The sequence below is a fragment of the Molothrus ater genome, chromosome 36 (assembly GCF_012460135.2).
Source record: "Molothrus ater isolate BHLD 08-10-18 breed brown headed cowbird chromosome 36, BPBGC_Mater_1.1, whole genome shotgun sequence".
NCBI lineage: Eukaryota > Metazoa > Chordata > Aves > Passeriformes > Icteridae > Molothrus > Molothrus ater.
This window is the reverse complement of record NC_071663.1, coordinates 421442-437712: the sequence shown is the minus strand read 5'-3', so window position 1 is coordinate 437712 and position 16271 is coordinate 421442. Positions and strand designations below refer to the sequence as shown.

General features: G+C 67.2%; 1 protein-coding gene across 1 annotated transcript; it reads left to right on the top strand.

Moving 5' to 3' along the window:
* Nucleotides 1-488: 488 nt before the first annotated feature.
* MAN2B1 (mannosidase alpha class 2B member 1) lies at nucleotides 489-16270 on the top strand. Its single transcript, XM_036400089.2, has 24 exons — nucleotides 489-846; nucleotides 1178-1280; nucleotides 3211-3384; nucleotides 4121-4314; nucleotides 6162-6294; nucleotides 7123-7265; nucleotides 7903-8019; nucleotides 8108-8190; nucleotides 8271-8391; nucleotides 8493-8571; nucleotides 8649-8758; nucleotides 8854-8961; nucleotides 9051-9167; nucleotides 9675-9866; nucleotides 10010-10107; nucleotides 10199-10316; nucleotides 10398-10516; nucleotides 11664-11765; nucleotides 12049-12136; nucleotides 12346-12426; nucleotides 13338-13553; nucleotides 14426-14575; nucleotides 15901-16003; nucleotides 16088-16270. Exons 1-24 carry the CDS (start codon nucleotides 772-774, stop codon nucleotides 16201-16203), a joined length of 2940 nt encoding a protein of 979 aa, XP_036255982.1. The 5' UTR covers nucleotides 489-771; the 3' UTR covers nucleotides 16204-16270.
* The last annotated feature ends 1 nt before the right edge of the window (nucleotide 16271 follows it).

The window sequence follows — 16271 nt, the reverse complement described above, 5'->3', positions numbered from 1 at the left end:
GGCTCCAAGGGGAGTACTGGGGGGTTTGAGGGGCTCTGAGAGGACTCTGAGGGGCCTTGGAGTATTCAAGGGGCTTTCAGGGGGCTCTGAGAGGACTCGGGTTGACTGAAGGGCTCTGAGGAGGCTCTGAGGGAGTCCTGAGGGTCCTAAGGGTCTCTGAGGGGGTTCTGAGGAGCTCTGAGGGGACTCTGAGGGGATTTGGGAGGTCTGAGGCTCTCTGAGGGAGCTCTGAGGGTCTTAGGGGACTCTGAGGGGGCTCTGAGAATCTGAGGGGGCTGTGAGGGGATTCGGGAGGTCTGAGGGGACTCTGGGGGAACTCTTAAGGGGCTCTGAGTAGGCTATGTGGAGATTCAGGAGCTCCGAGAGGGCTCAGAGGGTTTGAGGGGGCTGTGAGAGGGCTTTAAGAGGGTTCTGAGGGGACTCGGAGGGTCTGAGATGATTTAAGAGCTCTGAGGGGGCTCTGAGGGGGACTCGTCGCGGGCGGGGCCTCGGGAGCCGCCGCTGTTCATTGGCCACTGGTCGTTTGCCGCCGTTGCAAACGCCGTCCCAGCGAGCTGTCAATCACGCCCTCTCCTCCTTCTCATTGGCTCCCTTATGTTGTCGGCCCCGTCCTGCCCTCCTTACGCTCCGCCCCCTGGAGCCGCATCAGCGAATCAGAACGCGGGGAGTGACCACAGCCCCTCTTCCCAGCCACCCATTGGCTGCCGCACACTGAGGGGCGGGGCGATCCTGCGTGTCATGTGAGGGCGCGGTCACGTGAGCGCGGGTGTCATGGCGGTGCCCGGGGCGGCGGCGCTGCCGCTGCTGCTGCTCCTGAGCGGGGCGGCCGCGGGCTGCGGGTACCAGGTGGGACCGGGACACCCGGGACACACGGGCTGGGGGCCCCGGGACTGCCCTGGGAACATGGGCCAGGTGGTGGGGGCTGGATAACGGGCGCTGCCATAGGCTGGGGGCACCGGGAAGCGCTGAGGGGGGAACCGGGGCGGTCTGAGGGAACGGGAACTGGGCGAACTGGGAGCGCTGGGACGGCCTGGGGACGGCTGAGGAAACGGGAACTGGGAGCATTGGTTGTGCAACCGCTTCCGGAGCTCAACGGCCACACCGGGGGGGGATCCCGGTGGGTTCCGGGGGGTGCCGCGGGCCCTGACCCGGTCCGAGCCCCCCCGAACCCCCCCAGTCGTGCCCCCCGACCCGGCCGGACATGCTGAACGTGCACCTGGTGCCGCACTCGCACGACGACGTGGGCTGGCTCAAGACGGTGGATCAGTATTACTATGGGGGTGCGTGGGGACACCGGGGGAGCGGGAGGTCCCCAGGGCTGCTGTGCGGGTGGGGGTGGTGACACCTGACGGGGGGGTGACGTGGCAGGGGGACACTGAGTGACCCCTGGAGCTGCCCTTTGTCACCTTGGGTTTGCCACGTGGCACTTTGTGCGTGTCCCCTCTGGGGCCAGCACGCTCCCGGGACCACCCCGGGCATGGCCCCTGTCCCCAAGCTGTCCCCGTGTCCCCAGCCCTGCTCCGGGCTTTTGGGGTGACCCGGTGTCCCCATGTCCCCAGCCCAGGGGTTTTGGGGTCACCCAGTACCCCCAAGCTGTCCCTGTGTCCCCAGCCCGGGGTTTTGGGGTGACCTGGTGCCTTCACCCTGGGGTTTTGGGGTCACCCAGTGCCCCCATCCCTGGGGTTTTGAGGTGACCCCTTGTCCCCACCCCAGGGTTTTGGGTTGTCCCCAGTCGGGTTTTGGGGTGTCCCCATCCCAGGGTTTTGGGTTGTCCCCAGCCCGGTTTTGGGGTGTTCCCAGTCCGGTTTTGGGGTGTCCCCAGCCCGGTTCTGAGGTGTCCCCAGCCCGGTTTTGGGTTGTCCCCAGTCGGGTTTTGGGGTGTCCCCAGCCCGGTTTTGGGGTGTCCCCAGCCCGGTTTTGGGGTGTCCCCAGTCGGGTTTTGGGGTGTCCCCAGTCCGGTTTTGGGATGTCCCCAGCCTGGTTTTGGGGTGACCCCAGTCGGATTTTGGGGTGTTCCCAGCCCGGTTTTGAGGTGTCCCCAGCCTGGTTCTGAGGTGTCCCCACCCCAGGGTTTTGGGTTGTCCCCAGTCGGGTTTTGGGGTGTCCCCAGTCGGGTTTTGGGGTGTTCCCAGCCCGGTTTTGGGTTGTCCCCAGTCGGGTTTTGGGGTGTCCCCAGCCCGGTTTTGGGGTGTCCCCAGCCCGGTTTTGGGGTGTCCCCAGTCGGGTTTTGGGGTGTCCCCAGTCCGGTTTTGGGATGTCCCCAGCCTGGTTTTGGGGTGACCCCAGTCGGATTTTGGGGTGTTCCCAGCCCGGTTTTGAGGTGTCCCCAGCCTGGTTCTGAGGTGTCCCCACCCCAGGGTTTTGGGTTGTCCCCAGTCGGGTTTTGGGGTGTCCCCAGCCCCGTTTTGGGGGTGTCCCCAGCCCGGTTTTGGGGTGTTCCCAGTCCGGTTTGGGGTGTCCCCAGCCCGGTTTGGGGGTGTCCCCAGTCGGGTTTGGGGGTGTCCCCAGCCCGGTTTTGGGGTGACCCCAGCCCGGTTTTGGGGTGTCCCCAGCCCGGTTCTGAGGTGTCCCCAGCCCGGTTCTGAGGTGTCCCCAGCCCGGTTTTGGGGTGTCCCCAGCCCGGTTTTGGGGGTGTCCCCAGCCCGGTTCTGAGGTGTCCCCAGCCCGGTTCTGAGGTGTCCCCAGCCCGGTTTTGGGGTGTCCCCAGCCCGGTTTTGGGGTGTCCCCAGTCGGGTTTTGGGGTGTCCCCAGTCCGGTTTTGGGATGTCCCCAGCCTGGTTTTGGGGTGACCCCAGTCGGATTTTGGGGTGTTCCCAGCCCGGTTTTGAGGTGTCCCCAGCCTGGTTCTGAGGTGTCCCCACCCCAGGGTTTTGGGTTGTCCCCAGTCGGGTTTTGGGGTGTCCCCAGCCCCGTTTTGGGGGTGTCCCCAGCCCGGTTTTGGGGTGTTCCCAGTCCGGTTTGGGGTGTCCCCAGCCCGGTTTGGGGGTGTCCCCAGTCGGGTTTGGGGGTGTCCCCAGCCCGGTTTTGGGGTGACCCCAGCCCGGTTTTGGGGGTGTCCCCAGCCCGGTTCTGAGGTGTCCCCAGCCCGGTTCTGAGGTGTCCCCAGCCCGGTTTTGGGGTGTCCCCAGCCCGGTTTTGGGGTGTCCCCAGCCCGGTTCTGAGGTGTCCCCAGCCCGGTTTTGGGGTGACCCCGTGTCCCCCTGTCCCCAGTGAGGAACAAGGACCAGCATGCAGGTGTTCAGTACATCCTGGACTCGGTGGTCGCCCACCTGGCCGCTGTCCCCTCCCGCCGCTTTGTCTATGCTGAGGTGGCGTTCCTGGCGCGCTGGTGGCAGCAGCAGGACCCGGCCACGCGCAGGCTGGTCAGGGAGCTGGTGCAGCAGGGTACGGGGGGCTGGCAGCGACTGGGAGCGACTGGGAGGGACTGGGAGGGGAACTGGGGACACTGGGAGGGGCATTGGGGGCACTGGGAGGGAATGGGAGGGGAACTGGGGACACTGGGAGGGACATTGGGGGCACTGGGAGGGGAACTGGGGACACTGGGAGGGAATGGGAGGGGCATTGGGGGTCTGGGATTTTGGGGCGCTGTGTCCTCTGAGGGGATTTTGGGGTGTCAAGGTCCCCTCTGAGTGGATTTTGGGGCTCAGGGTCCCCTCTGAGTAGATTTTGGATTTTCAGGGTCACCTCTGAGTGGATTTTGGGTCTCAGGGTCCCCTCCTGAGTGGATTTTGGAGTTTCAGGGTCCCCTCCTGAGTGGATTTTGGGTCTCAGGGTCCCCTCCTGAGTGGATTTTGGGGCTCAGGGTCCCCTCTGACTGGATTTTGGGGTTCAGGGTCCCCTCTGAGGGGATTTTGGAGTTTCAGGGTCCCCTCCTGAGGGGGTTTTGGGGCTCAGGGTCCCCTCTGAGGGGGTTTTGGGGCTCAGGGTCCCCTCCTGAGTGGATTTTGGGGCTCAGGGTCCCTTCTGAGGGGGTTTTGGGGCTCAGGGTCCCCTCCTGAGTGGATTTTGGAGTTTCAGGGTCCCCTCCTGAGGGGCTTTTGGGGCTCAGGGTCCCCTCCTGAGTGGATTTTGGAGTTTCAGGGTCCCCTCCTGAGGGGCTTTTGGGGTTCTGTGCCCCCAGGGAGGCTGGAGCTGGTCGGGGGGGGCTGGTGCATGAGCGACGAGGCTGCCGCTCACTACCGGGGGGCCCTGGAGCAGCTGAGCCTGGGCCGGCGCTTCCTGCGCCGCCTCTTCGGGGCCTGCGGCTCCCCCCGCGTGGCCTGGCAGATCGACCCCTTCGGCCACGCCCGGGAGCTGGCGGCCACCTTCGCGCAGGTGGGGCACCCCCAAACCTCCCCTGCACCCCCGAACCTTCCCTGGCACCCCCAAACCTCCCCAAACCTCCCCTGCACCCCCAAACCTCCCCCGAGCTTCCCCTGCACCCCCAAACCTTCCCCTGCACCCCCGAACCTCCCCCGAGCTTCCCCTGCACCCCCAAACCTCCCCTGCACCCCCGAACCTCCCCAGAGCTTCCCCTGCACCCCCGAACCTCCCCTGCACCCCCGAACCTCCCCAGAGCTTCCCCTGCACCCCCGAACCTCCCCAGAGCTTTCCAAACCTTCCTGGGCACCCCGGGACCGCGACCTGGGCACCCCCAAACCTCCCCTGCAACCCTAGAGCTTCCCCTGCACCCCCAAACCTCCCCCGAGCTTCCCCTGCACCCCCAAACCTCCCCCGAGCTTCCCCTGCACCCCCAAACCTCCTCCTGCACCCTCAAACCTCCCCCTGCACCCCCGAACCTCCCCCGAGCATCCCCTGCACCCCCAAACCTTCCCCTGCACCCCCGAACCTTCCCTGGCACCCCCAAACCTCCCCAGAGCTTCCCAAACCTTCCTGGGCACCCCGGGACCCCCCTCCGGGCACCCCCAAACCTTCCCGGGCACCCCGGGACCGCGACCTGGGCACCCCCAAACCTCCCCTGCACCCCCGAACATTCCCAGGTACCCCCAGAGCTTCCCCTGCACCCCCAAACCTCCCCCGAGCTTCCCCTGCACCCCCAAACCTCCCCCTGCACCCCCGAACCTTCCCGGGTACCCCCAAACCTCCCCTGCACCCCCAAACCTCCTCCTGCACCCCCAAACCTCCCCAGAGCTTTCCCTGCACCCCCAAACCTTCCCCTGCACCCCCAGAGCTTCCCCTGCACCCCCAAACCTCCCCAAACCTCCCCCTGCCCCCCCAAACCTCCTCAGAGCTTCCCCTGCATCCCCAGAGCTTCCCAAACCTTCCTGAGCACCCCGGGACCCCCACCGGGCACCCCCAAACCTTCCCCTGCACCCCCCGAGCTTCCCCTGCACCCCCAAACCTTCCCCTGCACCCCCCGAGCTTCCCCTGCACCCCCAAACCTTCCCGGGTATCCCCAAACCTTCCCCGGCAACCCCAAACCTCCCCCGAGCTTCCCAAACATTCCCGGGATCCCCAAATCACCCTCAGGATCCCTCAGCCCCCCCCGCCTTGGGGAGCCCCATGACCCCAGTGCCCCCTGTGCCCCCCAGATGGGCTGTGATGGGGTTTTGGGGACCCCCATGACCCCATTCCCCCCCAGATGGGGATTTGGGGACCCCCATGACCCCGTGCCCCCCAGATGGGCTATGATGGGGATTTGGGGACCCCCATGACCCCAGTGCCCCCCAGATGGGGATTTGGGGACCCCCATGACCCCGTTCCCCCCAGATGGGGATTTGGGGACCCCCATGACCCCAGTGCCCCCCAGATGGGGTTTTGGGGACCCCATGACCCCAGTGCCCCCCAGATGGGGTTTTGGGGACCCCTATGACCCCAGTGCACCCAGATGGGCTACGATGGGGATTTGGGGACCCCCATGACCCCAGTGCCCCCCAGATGGGGATTTGGGGACCCCCATGACCCCGTTCCCCCCAGATGGGGATTTGGGGACCCCCATGACCCCAGCGCCCCCCAGATGGGGATTTGGGGACCCCCATGACCCCATTCCCCCCCAGATGGGGTTTTGGGGACCCTCATGACCCCGTTCCCCCAGATGGGGATTTGGGGACCCCCATGACCCCGTTCCCCCCAGATGGGCTATGATGGGGTTTTGGGGACCCCCATGACCCCAGTGCCCCCAGATGGGGATTTGGGGACCCCCATGACCCCGTTCCCCCCAGATGGGCTATGATGGGCTGTTCCTGGGCCGTGTGGATCACCAGGACAAGAGGGCTCGGCAGCAGCGCCGGGAGCTGGAGCTGATCTGGAGGGGCAGCGACAGCCTGGAGCCCCCCCGGGCTGACATCTTCACTGGTGACCCCCCCGGGACCCCCAGACTGCCCCTGGGACCTCCTGACAGTGACCCCCAAACTGCCCCCGGGACCCCCAGACTGCCCCCGGGACCCCCAGACTGCCCCTGGGACCCTTAAACTGCCCCTGGGACCCCCAAACTGCCCCTGGGACCCCCAGACTGCCCCTGGGACCCTTAAACTGCCCCTGGGACCCCCAAACTGCCCCTGGGACCCCCAGACTGCCCCTGGGACCCCCAGACTGCCCCTGGGATCTTCAAACTGACCCTGGGACCCCCTGACAGTGACCCCCAGACTGCCCCTGGGACCCCCAGACTGCCCCTGGGACCCCCAAACTGCCCCTGGGACCCCCTGACAGTGACCCCCAGACTGCCCCCGGGACCCCCTGACAGTGACCCCCAGACTGCCCCTGGGACCCTTAAACAGTCCCTGGGACCCTCAAACTGCCCCCGGGACCCTTAAACTGCTCCTGGGACCCCCAAACTGCCCCTGGGACCCCCAAACTGCCCTGGGATCCTCAAACTGCCCCCGGGACCCCCAGACTGCCCCCTGACCCCCAAACTGCCCCTGGGATCCTCAAACTGCCCCTGGGACCCCCAAACTGCCCTGGGATCCTCAAACTGCCCCTGGGACCCCCAGACTGCCCCTGGGATCTTCAAACTGCCCCTGGGACCCTCAAACTGCCCTGGGACCCTCAAACTGCCCCTGGGACCCCCAGACTGCCTCTGGGACCCTCCCTCCTGTCCCAGCCCTGTCCCCTGTCCCAGCCCTGTCCCAGCCCTGTCCCCCATCCCAGCCCTGTCCCCAGCCCCGGTGACACCGCTGTCCCCAGGGATCCTGCCCAACGTGTACAACCCCCCCGCGGGGCTGTGCTGGGACCAGCTCTGCACCGACCCCCCCGTGGTGGACGGGGACGGCCCCGAGCGCAACGTGGACGCCGTGGTCACCTCGTTCCTGCAGGCTGCGGCCACCCAGGTCCTGACAGGGGACACGGAGGGGACACCTGGGGGGGTCACAAAGGTCCCTGGGGTCACCTCCTTCCACCCAGGTCCTGACAGGGGACACAGAGGGGACACCTGGGGGGGTCACAAAGGTCCCTGTCCTCCTGGGGAGGGGGTTCCAGGTGTCCCTGTCCCCTTGGGAAGGGGGGTCCCAGGTGTCCCTGTCCTTTGGGATGGGGTTCCTGCGTGTCCTTGTCCCCTGGGATGGGATTTGGGTGTCCCTATCCCCCTGAGGTGGGATCCCCGGGTGTCCTTGTCCCCTGGGATGGGATTTCTGGGGGTCTTGGGGTGCATTCCTGACTGTCCCTATCCCCCTGGGATGGGATTTTTGGGTGTCCCTGTCCCCTGGGATTGGATCCCTGGCTGTCCCTGTCCCCTGGGATGGGTTTTTTGGGTGTCCCTGTCCCCTGGGGTGAGGTTCTCAAAGGTCCCTGTCCCCCTGGGATGGGATCCCTGGGTGTCCCACATGTCCCTGTCCCCCTGGAATGGGTTTTTTGGGTGCCCCTGTCCCCCCAGGATGGGATCCCTGGCTGTCCCTGTCCCCTGGGATGGGTTTTTGGATGTCCCCGTCCCCTTGGGGCGGGGGTCCCAAGCCGTGTCCCCCTCCCCAGGCCCAGCAGTACCGCACCAACCACATCCTCATGACCATGGGCTCCGACTTCCACTACGAGAACGCCCACCTGTGGTTCAAGAACCTGGACAAGCTCATTGCCCACGCCAACGCCCGGGTGAGGGGCTGTCCCCAGACCCCCCCGTGGTGTCCCCAGACCCTTCCTGGTGTCCCCAGACCCCCCCCTGATGTCCCTCTGTCCCCAGCAAGCCAACGGCAGCCGCGTCCACGCCCTGTACTCCACCCCCTCCTGTTACCTGCGGGAGCTGCACCGCGCCAACCTCACCTGGTGAGGGCGGGGCCGAGGGGCCCGGGGGGCACGGACGGACAGACAGACGGACAGACAGCCGGGCTGTGTCCCCCCCCCAGGCCCCTCAAGACGGACGATTTCTTCCCCTACTCGGATGGACCCCACCAGTTCTGGACCGGCTACTTCAGCAGCCGCCCAGCCTTCAAGGGCTACGAGCGCCTCAGCAGCGGCTTCCTGCAGGTGGGGGACACACCTGGGGGACCCCTGCGGGTGGGGGACACACCTGGGGGACCCCTGCGGGTCTTGGGGACCCCCCTCGAGCGCCAATTCCACTCCCCCAGGTCTGCAGCCAGCTGGAAACCCTGGCAGGGCCCTCAGTGCGGGACGGTCCCTACGGGCCCGGGGACAGCTCGGTGCTCCGTGAGTACCTGGGGACACCTGGAGGGGACCTGGGGACCCCCCTGACCCCTCTAACACCCCTTTTTCACCTGCCCAAGGTGAGGCCGTGGCCGTGGCCCAGCACCACGACGCCGTGGCCGGCACTGAGAGGCAGCACGTGGCCGATGACTACGCCCGGCAGCTGGCCGAGGGCTGGGACAGCTGCCAGGTGAGCCCCACACCTGCCTGGGGCTCCAGCTGGGCTTGGGGGGACATGCACAGGTCCCAGAGACCCCCTCCCCACATTCTGGCTGCCCCTGCCAGGTGCTGGTGGCCAACGCCCTGTCCCTGCTGGGAGGCACCAAGGAGCCCCTGGTGTTCTGCAACGCCCTCAACATCAGCGTGTGCCCCCTCAGCGAGGCCACCGCCCACGTGAGCACCTCTGGGAGGGGATTGTGGGGCTGCTCCGGGGGTCTCCAGGGGCTGACACCCCCTCCCCACACCGTGTGACCCCTCCCCAGTTCACCGTCATCCTCTACAACCCCCTGGCCTGGGATGTCACCTGGCCCGTGCGGCTGCCGGTCAGGGCCACCTCGTACGCTGTCACCGACCCCCAGGGCCGGCCCGTGGCCAGCCAGGTGAGCCCCCCGCACACCTGTACCCCTCAAACGACCCCTGCTGTGCCCCCTGACCTGTCCCTGTGCCCCCTGACCCCTGACCTGTCCTGTGCCCCCTGACCTGTCCCTGTGCCCCCTGACCTGTCCCTGCGCCCCCTGACCTGTCCCTGCTGTGCCCCCTGACCTGTCCCTGCGCCCCCTGACCTGTCCCTGTGCCCCCTGACCTGTCCCTGCGCCCCCTGACCTGTCCCTGCGCCCCCTGACCTGTCCCTGCTGTGCCCCCTGACCTGTCCCTGCGCCCCCTGACCTGTCCCTGTGCCCCCTGACCTGTCCCTGCGCCCCCTGACCTGTCCCTGCGCCCCCTGACCTGTCCTGTGCCCCCTGACCTGTCCCTGTGCCCCCTGACCTGTCCCTGCGCCCCCTGACCTGTCCTGTGCCCCCTGACCTGTCCCTGTGCCCCCTGACCTGTCCCTGTGCCCCCTGACCTGTCCCTGCGCCCCCTGACCTGTCCCTGCGCCCCCTCCCCAGGTGGTCCCGGTGTCCGGTGTCACCCGGTGGCTCCGGGGCGGCGCCGGGGGGGCCCCCGGGGAGCTCCTGTTCCAGGCCTGGGCCCCCCCTTTGGGCTTCAGCACCTTTGAGGTGAAGCAGCTGAGCCCGGGGAACACCTGGGACACGCCCGGGGGGCCCTCAGGTGACCCAGAACCACAGATCGAGAACGAGGTGAGGAGGGGACATGGTGGATTTGGGGGGGGGGGGGGGCTGAGCCCCAGCTCCCAGTTAAACCAGTGAGGGCGTCACTGGGTGACCTGGGCAGGTGGGGAGGGGGTCACCTACCTGTGTGTGTCCCCCCCCGCCCTCTCCAGCACCTGCGTGTCCGTTTTGACCCCGTCACGGGGCACCTGCTGGAGATCCAGAACCTGCCCAAGGGCATCTCCCTGCCCGTCTTCCAGAGCTTCTACTGGTGAGTCTGGGGGGGTTTGGATTTTGGGGAGGGGTCCCAGGTGGGGAGGGGGGATCCCCCTGACCCCCCCTGACCCCTCGTGGCCCCTCAGGTACAACGCCAGCGCCGGGGATGGGCTCAGCCCCCAGGCCTCAGGTGCTTACATCTTCCGGCCCGGCGCCCCCACGCCCGTCCCCGTGGCCAAACGCGCGGCCACGCACCTGCTCAAGGTGGGCTGGGGTCCCTGGGGCGTCCCCGGGATTTGGGGAGGGGTCTGCAGGGGTCACTGAGCGTTTCCCTGCGCCCCGCAGACGGCGCTGGTGCAGGAGTTGCAGCAGAACTTCTCGCAGTGGTGCTCGCAGGTGCTGCGGCTGCGCCCGGGGCAGCCTTACCTGGAGCTGGAGTGGACAGTGGGGCCCATCCCCGTGGGGTGAGCGTGGGGAGGGGTCTGGGGACCCCTGTGCTGTGGGGAGGGGGGTGACACACCTGTGCTATGGGGGGGTGACACACCTGTGCTATGGGGGTGACACACCTGTGCTATGGGGGTGACACACCTGTGCTATGGGGAGGGGTGACACACCTGTGCTATGGGGGGTGACACACCTGTGCTATGGGGGGTGACACACCTGTGCTATGGGGGTGACACACCTGTCCTATGGGGGGTGACACACCTGTGCTATGGGGGTGACACACCTGTGCTATGGGGGGTGACACACCTGTGCTATGGGGGGTGACACACCTGTGCTATGGGGGTGACACACCTGTGCTATGGGGAGGGAGGGGTGACACACCTGTGCTATGGGGGTGACACACCTGTGCTATGGGGGGTGACACACCTGTGCTATGGGGAGTGACACACCTGTGCTATGGGGAGGGTGACACACCTGTGCTATGAGGGGTGACACACCTGTGCTATGGGGGGGGTGACACACCTGTGCTATGGGGAGGGGTGACACACCTGTGCTATGGGGGGGTGACACACCTGTGCTATGGGGGTGACACACCTGTGCTATGGGGAGGGGGGTGACACACCTGTGCTATGGGGGGGTGACACACCTGTGCTATGGGGGGGGGTGACACACCTGTGCTATGGGGGGGGGTGACACACCTGTGCTATGGGGAGTGACACACCTGTGCTATGGGGGTGACACACCTGTGCTATGGGGGGGTGACACACCTGTGCTATGGGGAGGGGGGTGACACACCTGTGCTATGGGGGTGACACACCTGTGCTATGGGGGGGGTGACACACCTGTGCTATGGGGAGTGACACACCTGTGCTATGGAGGGGGTGACACACCTGTGCTATGGGGGTGACACACCTGTGCTATGGAGGGGGTGACACACCTGTGCTATGGAGAGGGAGGGGGTGACACACCTGTGCTATGGAGAGTGACACACCTGTGCTATGGGGAGGGAGGGGTGACACACCTGTGCTATGGGGGATGACACACCTGTGCTATGGGAAGGGAGGGGGTGACACACCTGTGCTATGGGGAGGGGTGACACACCTGTGCTATGGGGGGTGACACACCTGTGCTATGGGGGGTGTCACACCTGTGCTCTCCCCACGCCAGGGATGGCACGGGCAAGGAGGTGATCAGCAGGTTCGAGACCCCGCTGCGCACGGCCGGGCGCTTCTACACCGACTCCAACGGGCGCCAGGTGCTGGAGCGCAGGTGAGGGGCGCAGGTGACCCCCCCCAGGGCAACAGGTGACCCCCGGGATACCCCCCAAAGGGCTCAGGTGATCCCCAGGACCACCCCAAGGGGTTCAGGTGACCCCCAGGATCCTCCCCAATGGGCTCAAGTGACCACAAGGAGCTCAGGTGACCCCCAGGACCCCTCCTGAGGCTCAGGTGACCCCCAGGATCCTCCCCAAGGGGCTCAGGTGACCCCAAGGGGCTCAGGTGTCCCCCCAAGGGCTCAGGTGACCCCTGTGACCCCCCTCTGCCCCCCCCAGGCGTGACTTCCGGCCCACCTGGAACCTGACCCAGACTGAGCCCGTGGCCGGGAATTACTACCCTGTGAACACCCGGATCTTCATCAAGGTGCACACCTGGGCACACCTGGGGCACAGCTGGGGCACAGCTGGGGCTGGGCAGGGCACACCTGGGCACACCTGGGTATAGCTGGGAATAACTGGGGCCAGGCATGGCACAGCTGGAGCTGGGCAGAGCACACCTGGGCACACCTGGGCACACCTGGAGGTGGGCGTGGCACACCCGAGCCCCGCCCCACCCTCCTCACACCTGTGCAGGACCAGAAGGTGCAGCTGACGGTGCTGACGGATCGGTCCCAGGGCGGCAGCAGCCTCCAGGACGGCTCCCTGGAGCTCATGGTGAGCTCACCTGGGCACACCTGGGCAGGGGTGGGCACTCCTGGGTACACCTGAGCACACCTGGGAACTCACCTGGGTAGGGGTGGGTACACCTGGGAACTCACCTGGGCACACCTGGGAACTCATGGTAACTCATCTGGTACACCTGGGCACACCTGGGCAGGGCTGACCCCATGGAGGGCACACCTGGGCAGGGGTGGGCACACTCTGGGCACACCTGAGCACACCTGGGAACTCACCTGGGCACACCTGGGCACACCTGAGCACACCTGGGAACTCACCTGGGCACACCTGGGCACACCTGGGTACTCACCTGGGTAGGGGTGGGTACACCTGGGAACTCACCTGGGCACACCTGGGCAGGGGTGGGTACACCTAGGGCTGGACAGGGCACACCTGGGTCTGGACAGGGCACACCTGGGCAGGGGTGGGCACACTCTGGGCACACCTGAGCACACCTGGGCAGGGGTGGGCACACTCTGGGCACACTCTGGGCACACCTGGGCAGGGGTGGGCACACTCCGGGCACACCTGGGCAGGGGTGGGCACACTCTGGGCACACTCTGGGCACACCTGGGCAGGGGTGAGCACACTCTGGGCACACCTGAGCACACCTGGGCAGGGGTGGGCACACTCTGGGCACACCTGAGCACACCTGAGCAGGGGTGGGCACACTCTGGGCACACCTGAGCACACCTGGGAACTCACCTGGGCACACCCGGGCAGGGGTGGGCATACCTGAGCACACCTGAACACACCTGGGCAGGGGTAGGCACACTCTGGGCACACCTGAGCACACCTGTGCACACCTGGGCAGGAGTGGGCACGCTCTGGGCACACCTGGGCAGGGGTGGGCACACTCTGGGCACACTCCGGGCACACCTGTGCCATCACCTGCGCCCCTCCTCCAGGTGCACCGGCGGCTGCTCCACGACGACAACCGCGGCCTGGGGGAGGCGCTGGACGAGCCAGGTGCGGATGGGCGGGGCCTGGTGGTGCGGGGGCGGCACCTGGTGCTGCTGGACACGGTGGGGGACGCACCTGAGCAGCACCGGCCGCGGGCACAGGAGATGGCGACACCGCCCACCGTGGTGCTGGCACCGGGCACGGGGCCTCACCTGAGACAGGTGAGCGTGGGGGGGAAGGGGGGTCACACCTGGGAATGGGGTCACACCTGGGAATGGGGGTCACACTTGGGAATGGGGGGGGGTCACACCTGGGAATGGGGGTGTGGGGAATGGGGGTCACACCTGGGAATGGGGGGGTCACACCTGGGAATTGGGGTCACACCTGGGAATGGGGGGGTCACACCTGGGAATGGGGGTGTGGGGAATGGGGGGGGTCACACCTGGGAATTGGGGGTCACACCTGGGAATGGGGGTCACACCTGGGAATGGGGGGGTCACACCTGGGAATGGCGGTCACACCTGGGAATGGGGTCACACCTGGGAATTGGGGGTCACACCTGGGAATGGGGGTCACACCTGGGAATGGGGGGGTCACACCTGGGAATGGCGGTCACACCTGGGAATGGGGTCACACCTGGGAATGGGGGGGTCACACCTGGGAATGGGGGTCACACCTGGGAATGGGGGGGGTCACACCTGGGAATGGGGGGGGTCACACCTGGGAATGGGGGTCACACCTGGGAATGGGGGGGGTCACACCTGGGAATGGGGGGGTTACACCTGGAATTGGGGGGGTCACACCTGGGAATGGGGGTCACACCTGGGAATGGGGGGGGTCACACCTGGGAATGGGGGGGGTCACACCTGGGAATGGGGGTCACACCTGGGAATGGGGGGGGTCACACCTGGGAATGGGGGTGTGGGTTACCTGTGACGGGTGAGGAGGGAGAGGCTCAGCTGGTGGGGTCACCTGGGACAGGTGAGGGGTTCTGGGGTCACCTGTGCCAGGTGAGAGGGGTGGGTGTGGGGTCACCTGCACCAGGTGAGCAGGGCAGCTCCCCCCTCACCCTCACCTGTCCCTGTCCCCGCAGGTGTCGGGGCTGCGCCGGGCGCTGCCCCCCAACATTCACCTGCTGTCGCTGGAGCCGCGCGGGGCCGGGGCCGTCCTGCTGCGCCTGGAGCACCTGTACCAGGTGGGGGAGAGCCAGAACGGCTCCCGGGCCGCCACCGTGGACCTGACGGTACCTGGGGACGGGGCACACCTGGGGATGGGGGCACACCTGGGGATGGGGCACACCTGGGGACAGGGGCACACCTGGGGACAGGGGCACACCTGGGGATGGGGCACACCTGGGGACAGGGGCACACCTGGGGATGGGGCACACCGGGGGACAGGGGCACACCTGGGGATGGGGCACACCTGGGAATGGGGGCACACCTGGGGACAGGGGCACACCTGGGGATGGGGCACACCTGGGAATGGGGGCACACCTGGGGACAGGGGCACACCTGGGGATGGGGGCACACCTGGGGATGGGGCACACCTGGGCATGGGGCACACCTGGGGATGGGGCACACCTGGGGATGGGGCACACCTGGGCATGGGGCACACCTGGGGATGGGGCACACCTGGGGATGGGGCACACCTGGGCATGGGGCACACCTGGGGATGGGGGCACACCTGGGGATGGGGCACACCTGGGGACAGGGGCACACCTGGGCATGGGGCACACCTGGGCATGGGGCACACCTGGAGATGGGGCACACCTGGGCATGGGGAACACCTGGGCATGGGGCACATCTGGGGATGGGGCACACCTGGGCATGGGGCACACCTGGGGACAGGGGCACACCTGGGGATGGGGGCACACCTGGGGATGGGGCCTGAGGGGGGCTGAGCTTGTGGGGTCACCTGTGCCAGGTGAGGGGTTCTGGGGGTCCTGAGGCTGCTCCAGGTGGTCCCTCCCTCCTGCAGCCCCCTAGGGTGGGGTATTTGGGGAGGGGTCTCTGCCCTTTCCCCCCACCCTGGGCTGGGCTCTGGGGTATTTGGGGAGGGGTCTCTAAAAGGCCCCCCCCCCACCCTGGGCTGGTCTTTGGGGGGAGCTCTGGGGTATTTGGGGAGGGGTCTCTGCCCTTTCCCCCCACCCTGGGCTGGGCTCTGGGGTTTCTGGGGTATTTGAGGAGGGGTCTCACACACCCCCCCCCCCCAAAGTCCGGACTGAGCTCTGGGGTATTTGGGGAGGGGTCTTTGCCCTCTGCCCCCACCCTGAGCTGGGCTCTGGGGTATTTGGGGAGGGGTCTCACACACCCCCCCCCAGTCTGGACTGAGCTCTGGGGTATTTGGGGAGGGGTCTCTGCCCCTACCTTGGGCTGGGCTCTGGGGTATTTGGGGAGGGGTCTCACACACCCCCCCAGTCTAGGCTGGTCTCTGGGGGAGACCTGGGGTCTCTGGGGTATTTGGGGAGGGGTCTCACACACCCCACCCAGTCCAGGCTGGTCTCTGGGGGAGACCTGGGGTCTCTGGGGTATTTGAGGAGGGGTCTCACTCCCCCCCCACCTCCCCCAGACCCTTTTCTCGGCCTTCACCGTCACCTCGGTGCAGGAGATGGCCCTGGGGGGGGACGTGCCCCTGCCCAGCCTGTCCCGCCTGCTCTGGAACACCCCCACAGGTATGGGGGGGGGCTTTGCGGGGGGGGGGGGGGTTTTGGGGAGGGTCCCGGGGGTCTCACCCCCCCCTCACGCCCCCCCCCCAGGTGCCCCCAGAGCCAGGCTGGACCCTCGGCGCGTGCGGCTGCAGCCGATGGAGATCAGGACCTTCCTGGCCTCCGTGCGGTACCGGGGGCTTGGGCAGGGGCTGGGGGGGCCCTGAGAGACGCCCCCCACCCCCAAAAACCCCCCCCCCCCCAAAAAAAAAGCGAATTTCAAAACCCCCCCGAG

Coding starts and splice junctions, on each gene's coding strand:
- MAN2B1 (XM_036400089.2), top strand. CDS start 772: ATGGCGGTGCCCGGGGCGGCGGCGCTGCCGCTGCTGCTGCTCCTGAGC. Junction 3,385..4,120: donor CAGGGAGCTGGTGCAGCAGG/GTACGGGGGGCT, acceptor CTGTGCCCCCAG/GGAGGCTGGAGCTGGTCGGG. Junction 8,572..8,648: donor CGGGGACAGCTCGGTGCTCC/GTGAGTACCTGG, acceptor CACCTGCCCAAG/GTGAGGCCGTGGCCGTGGCC.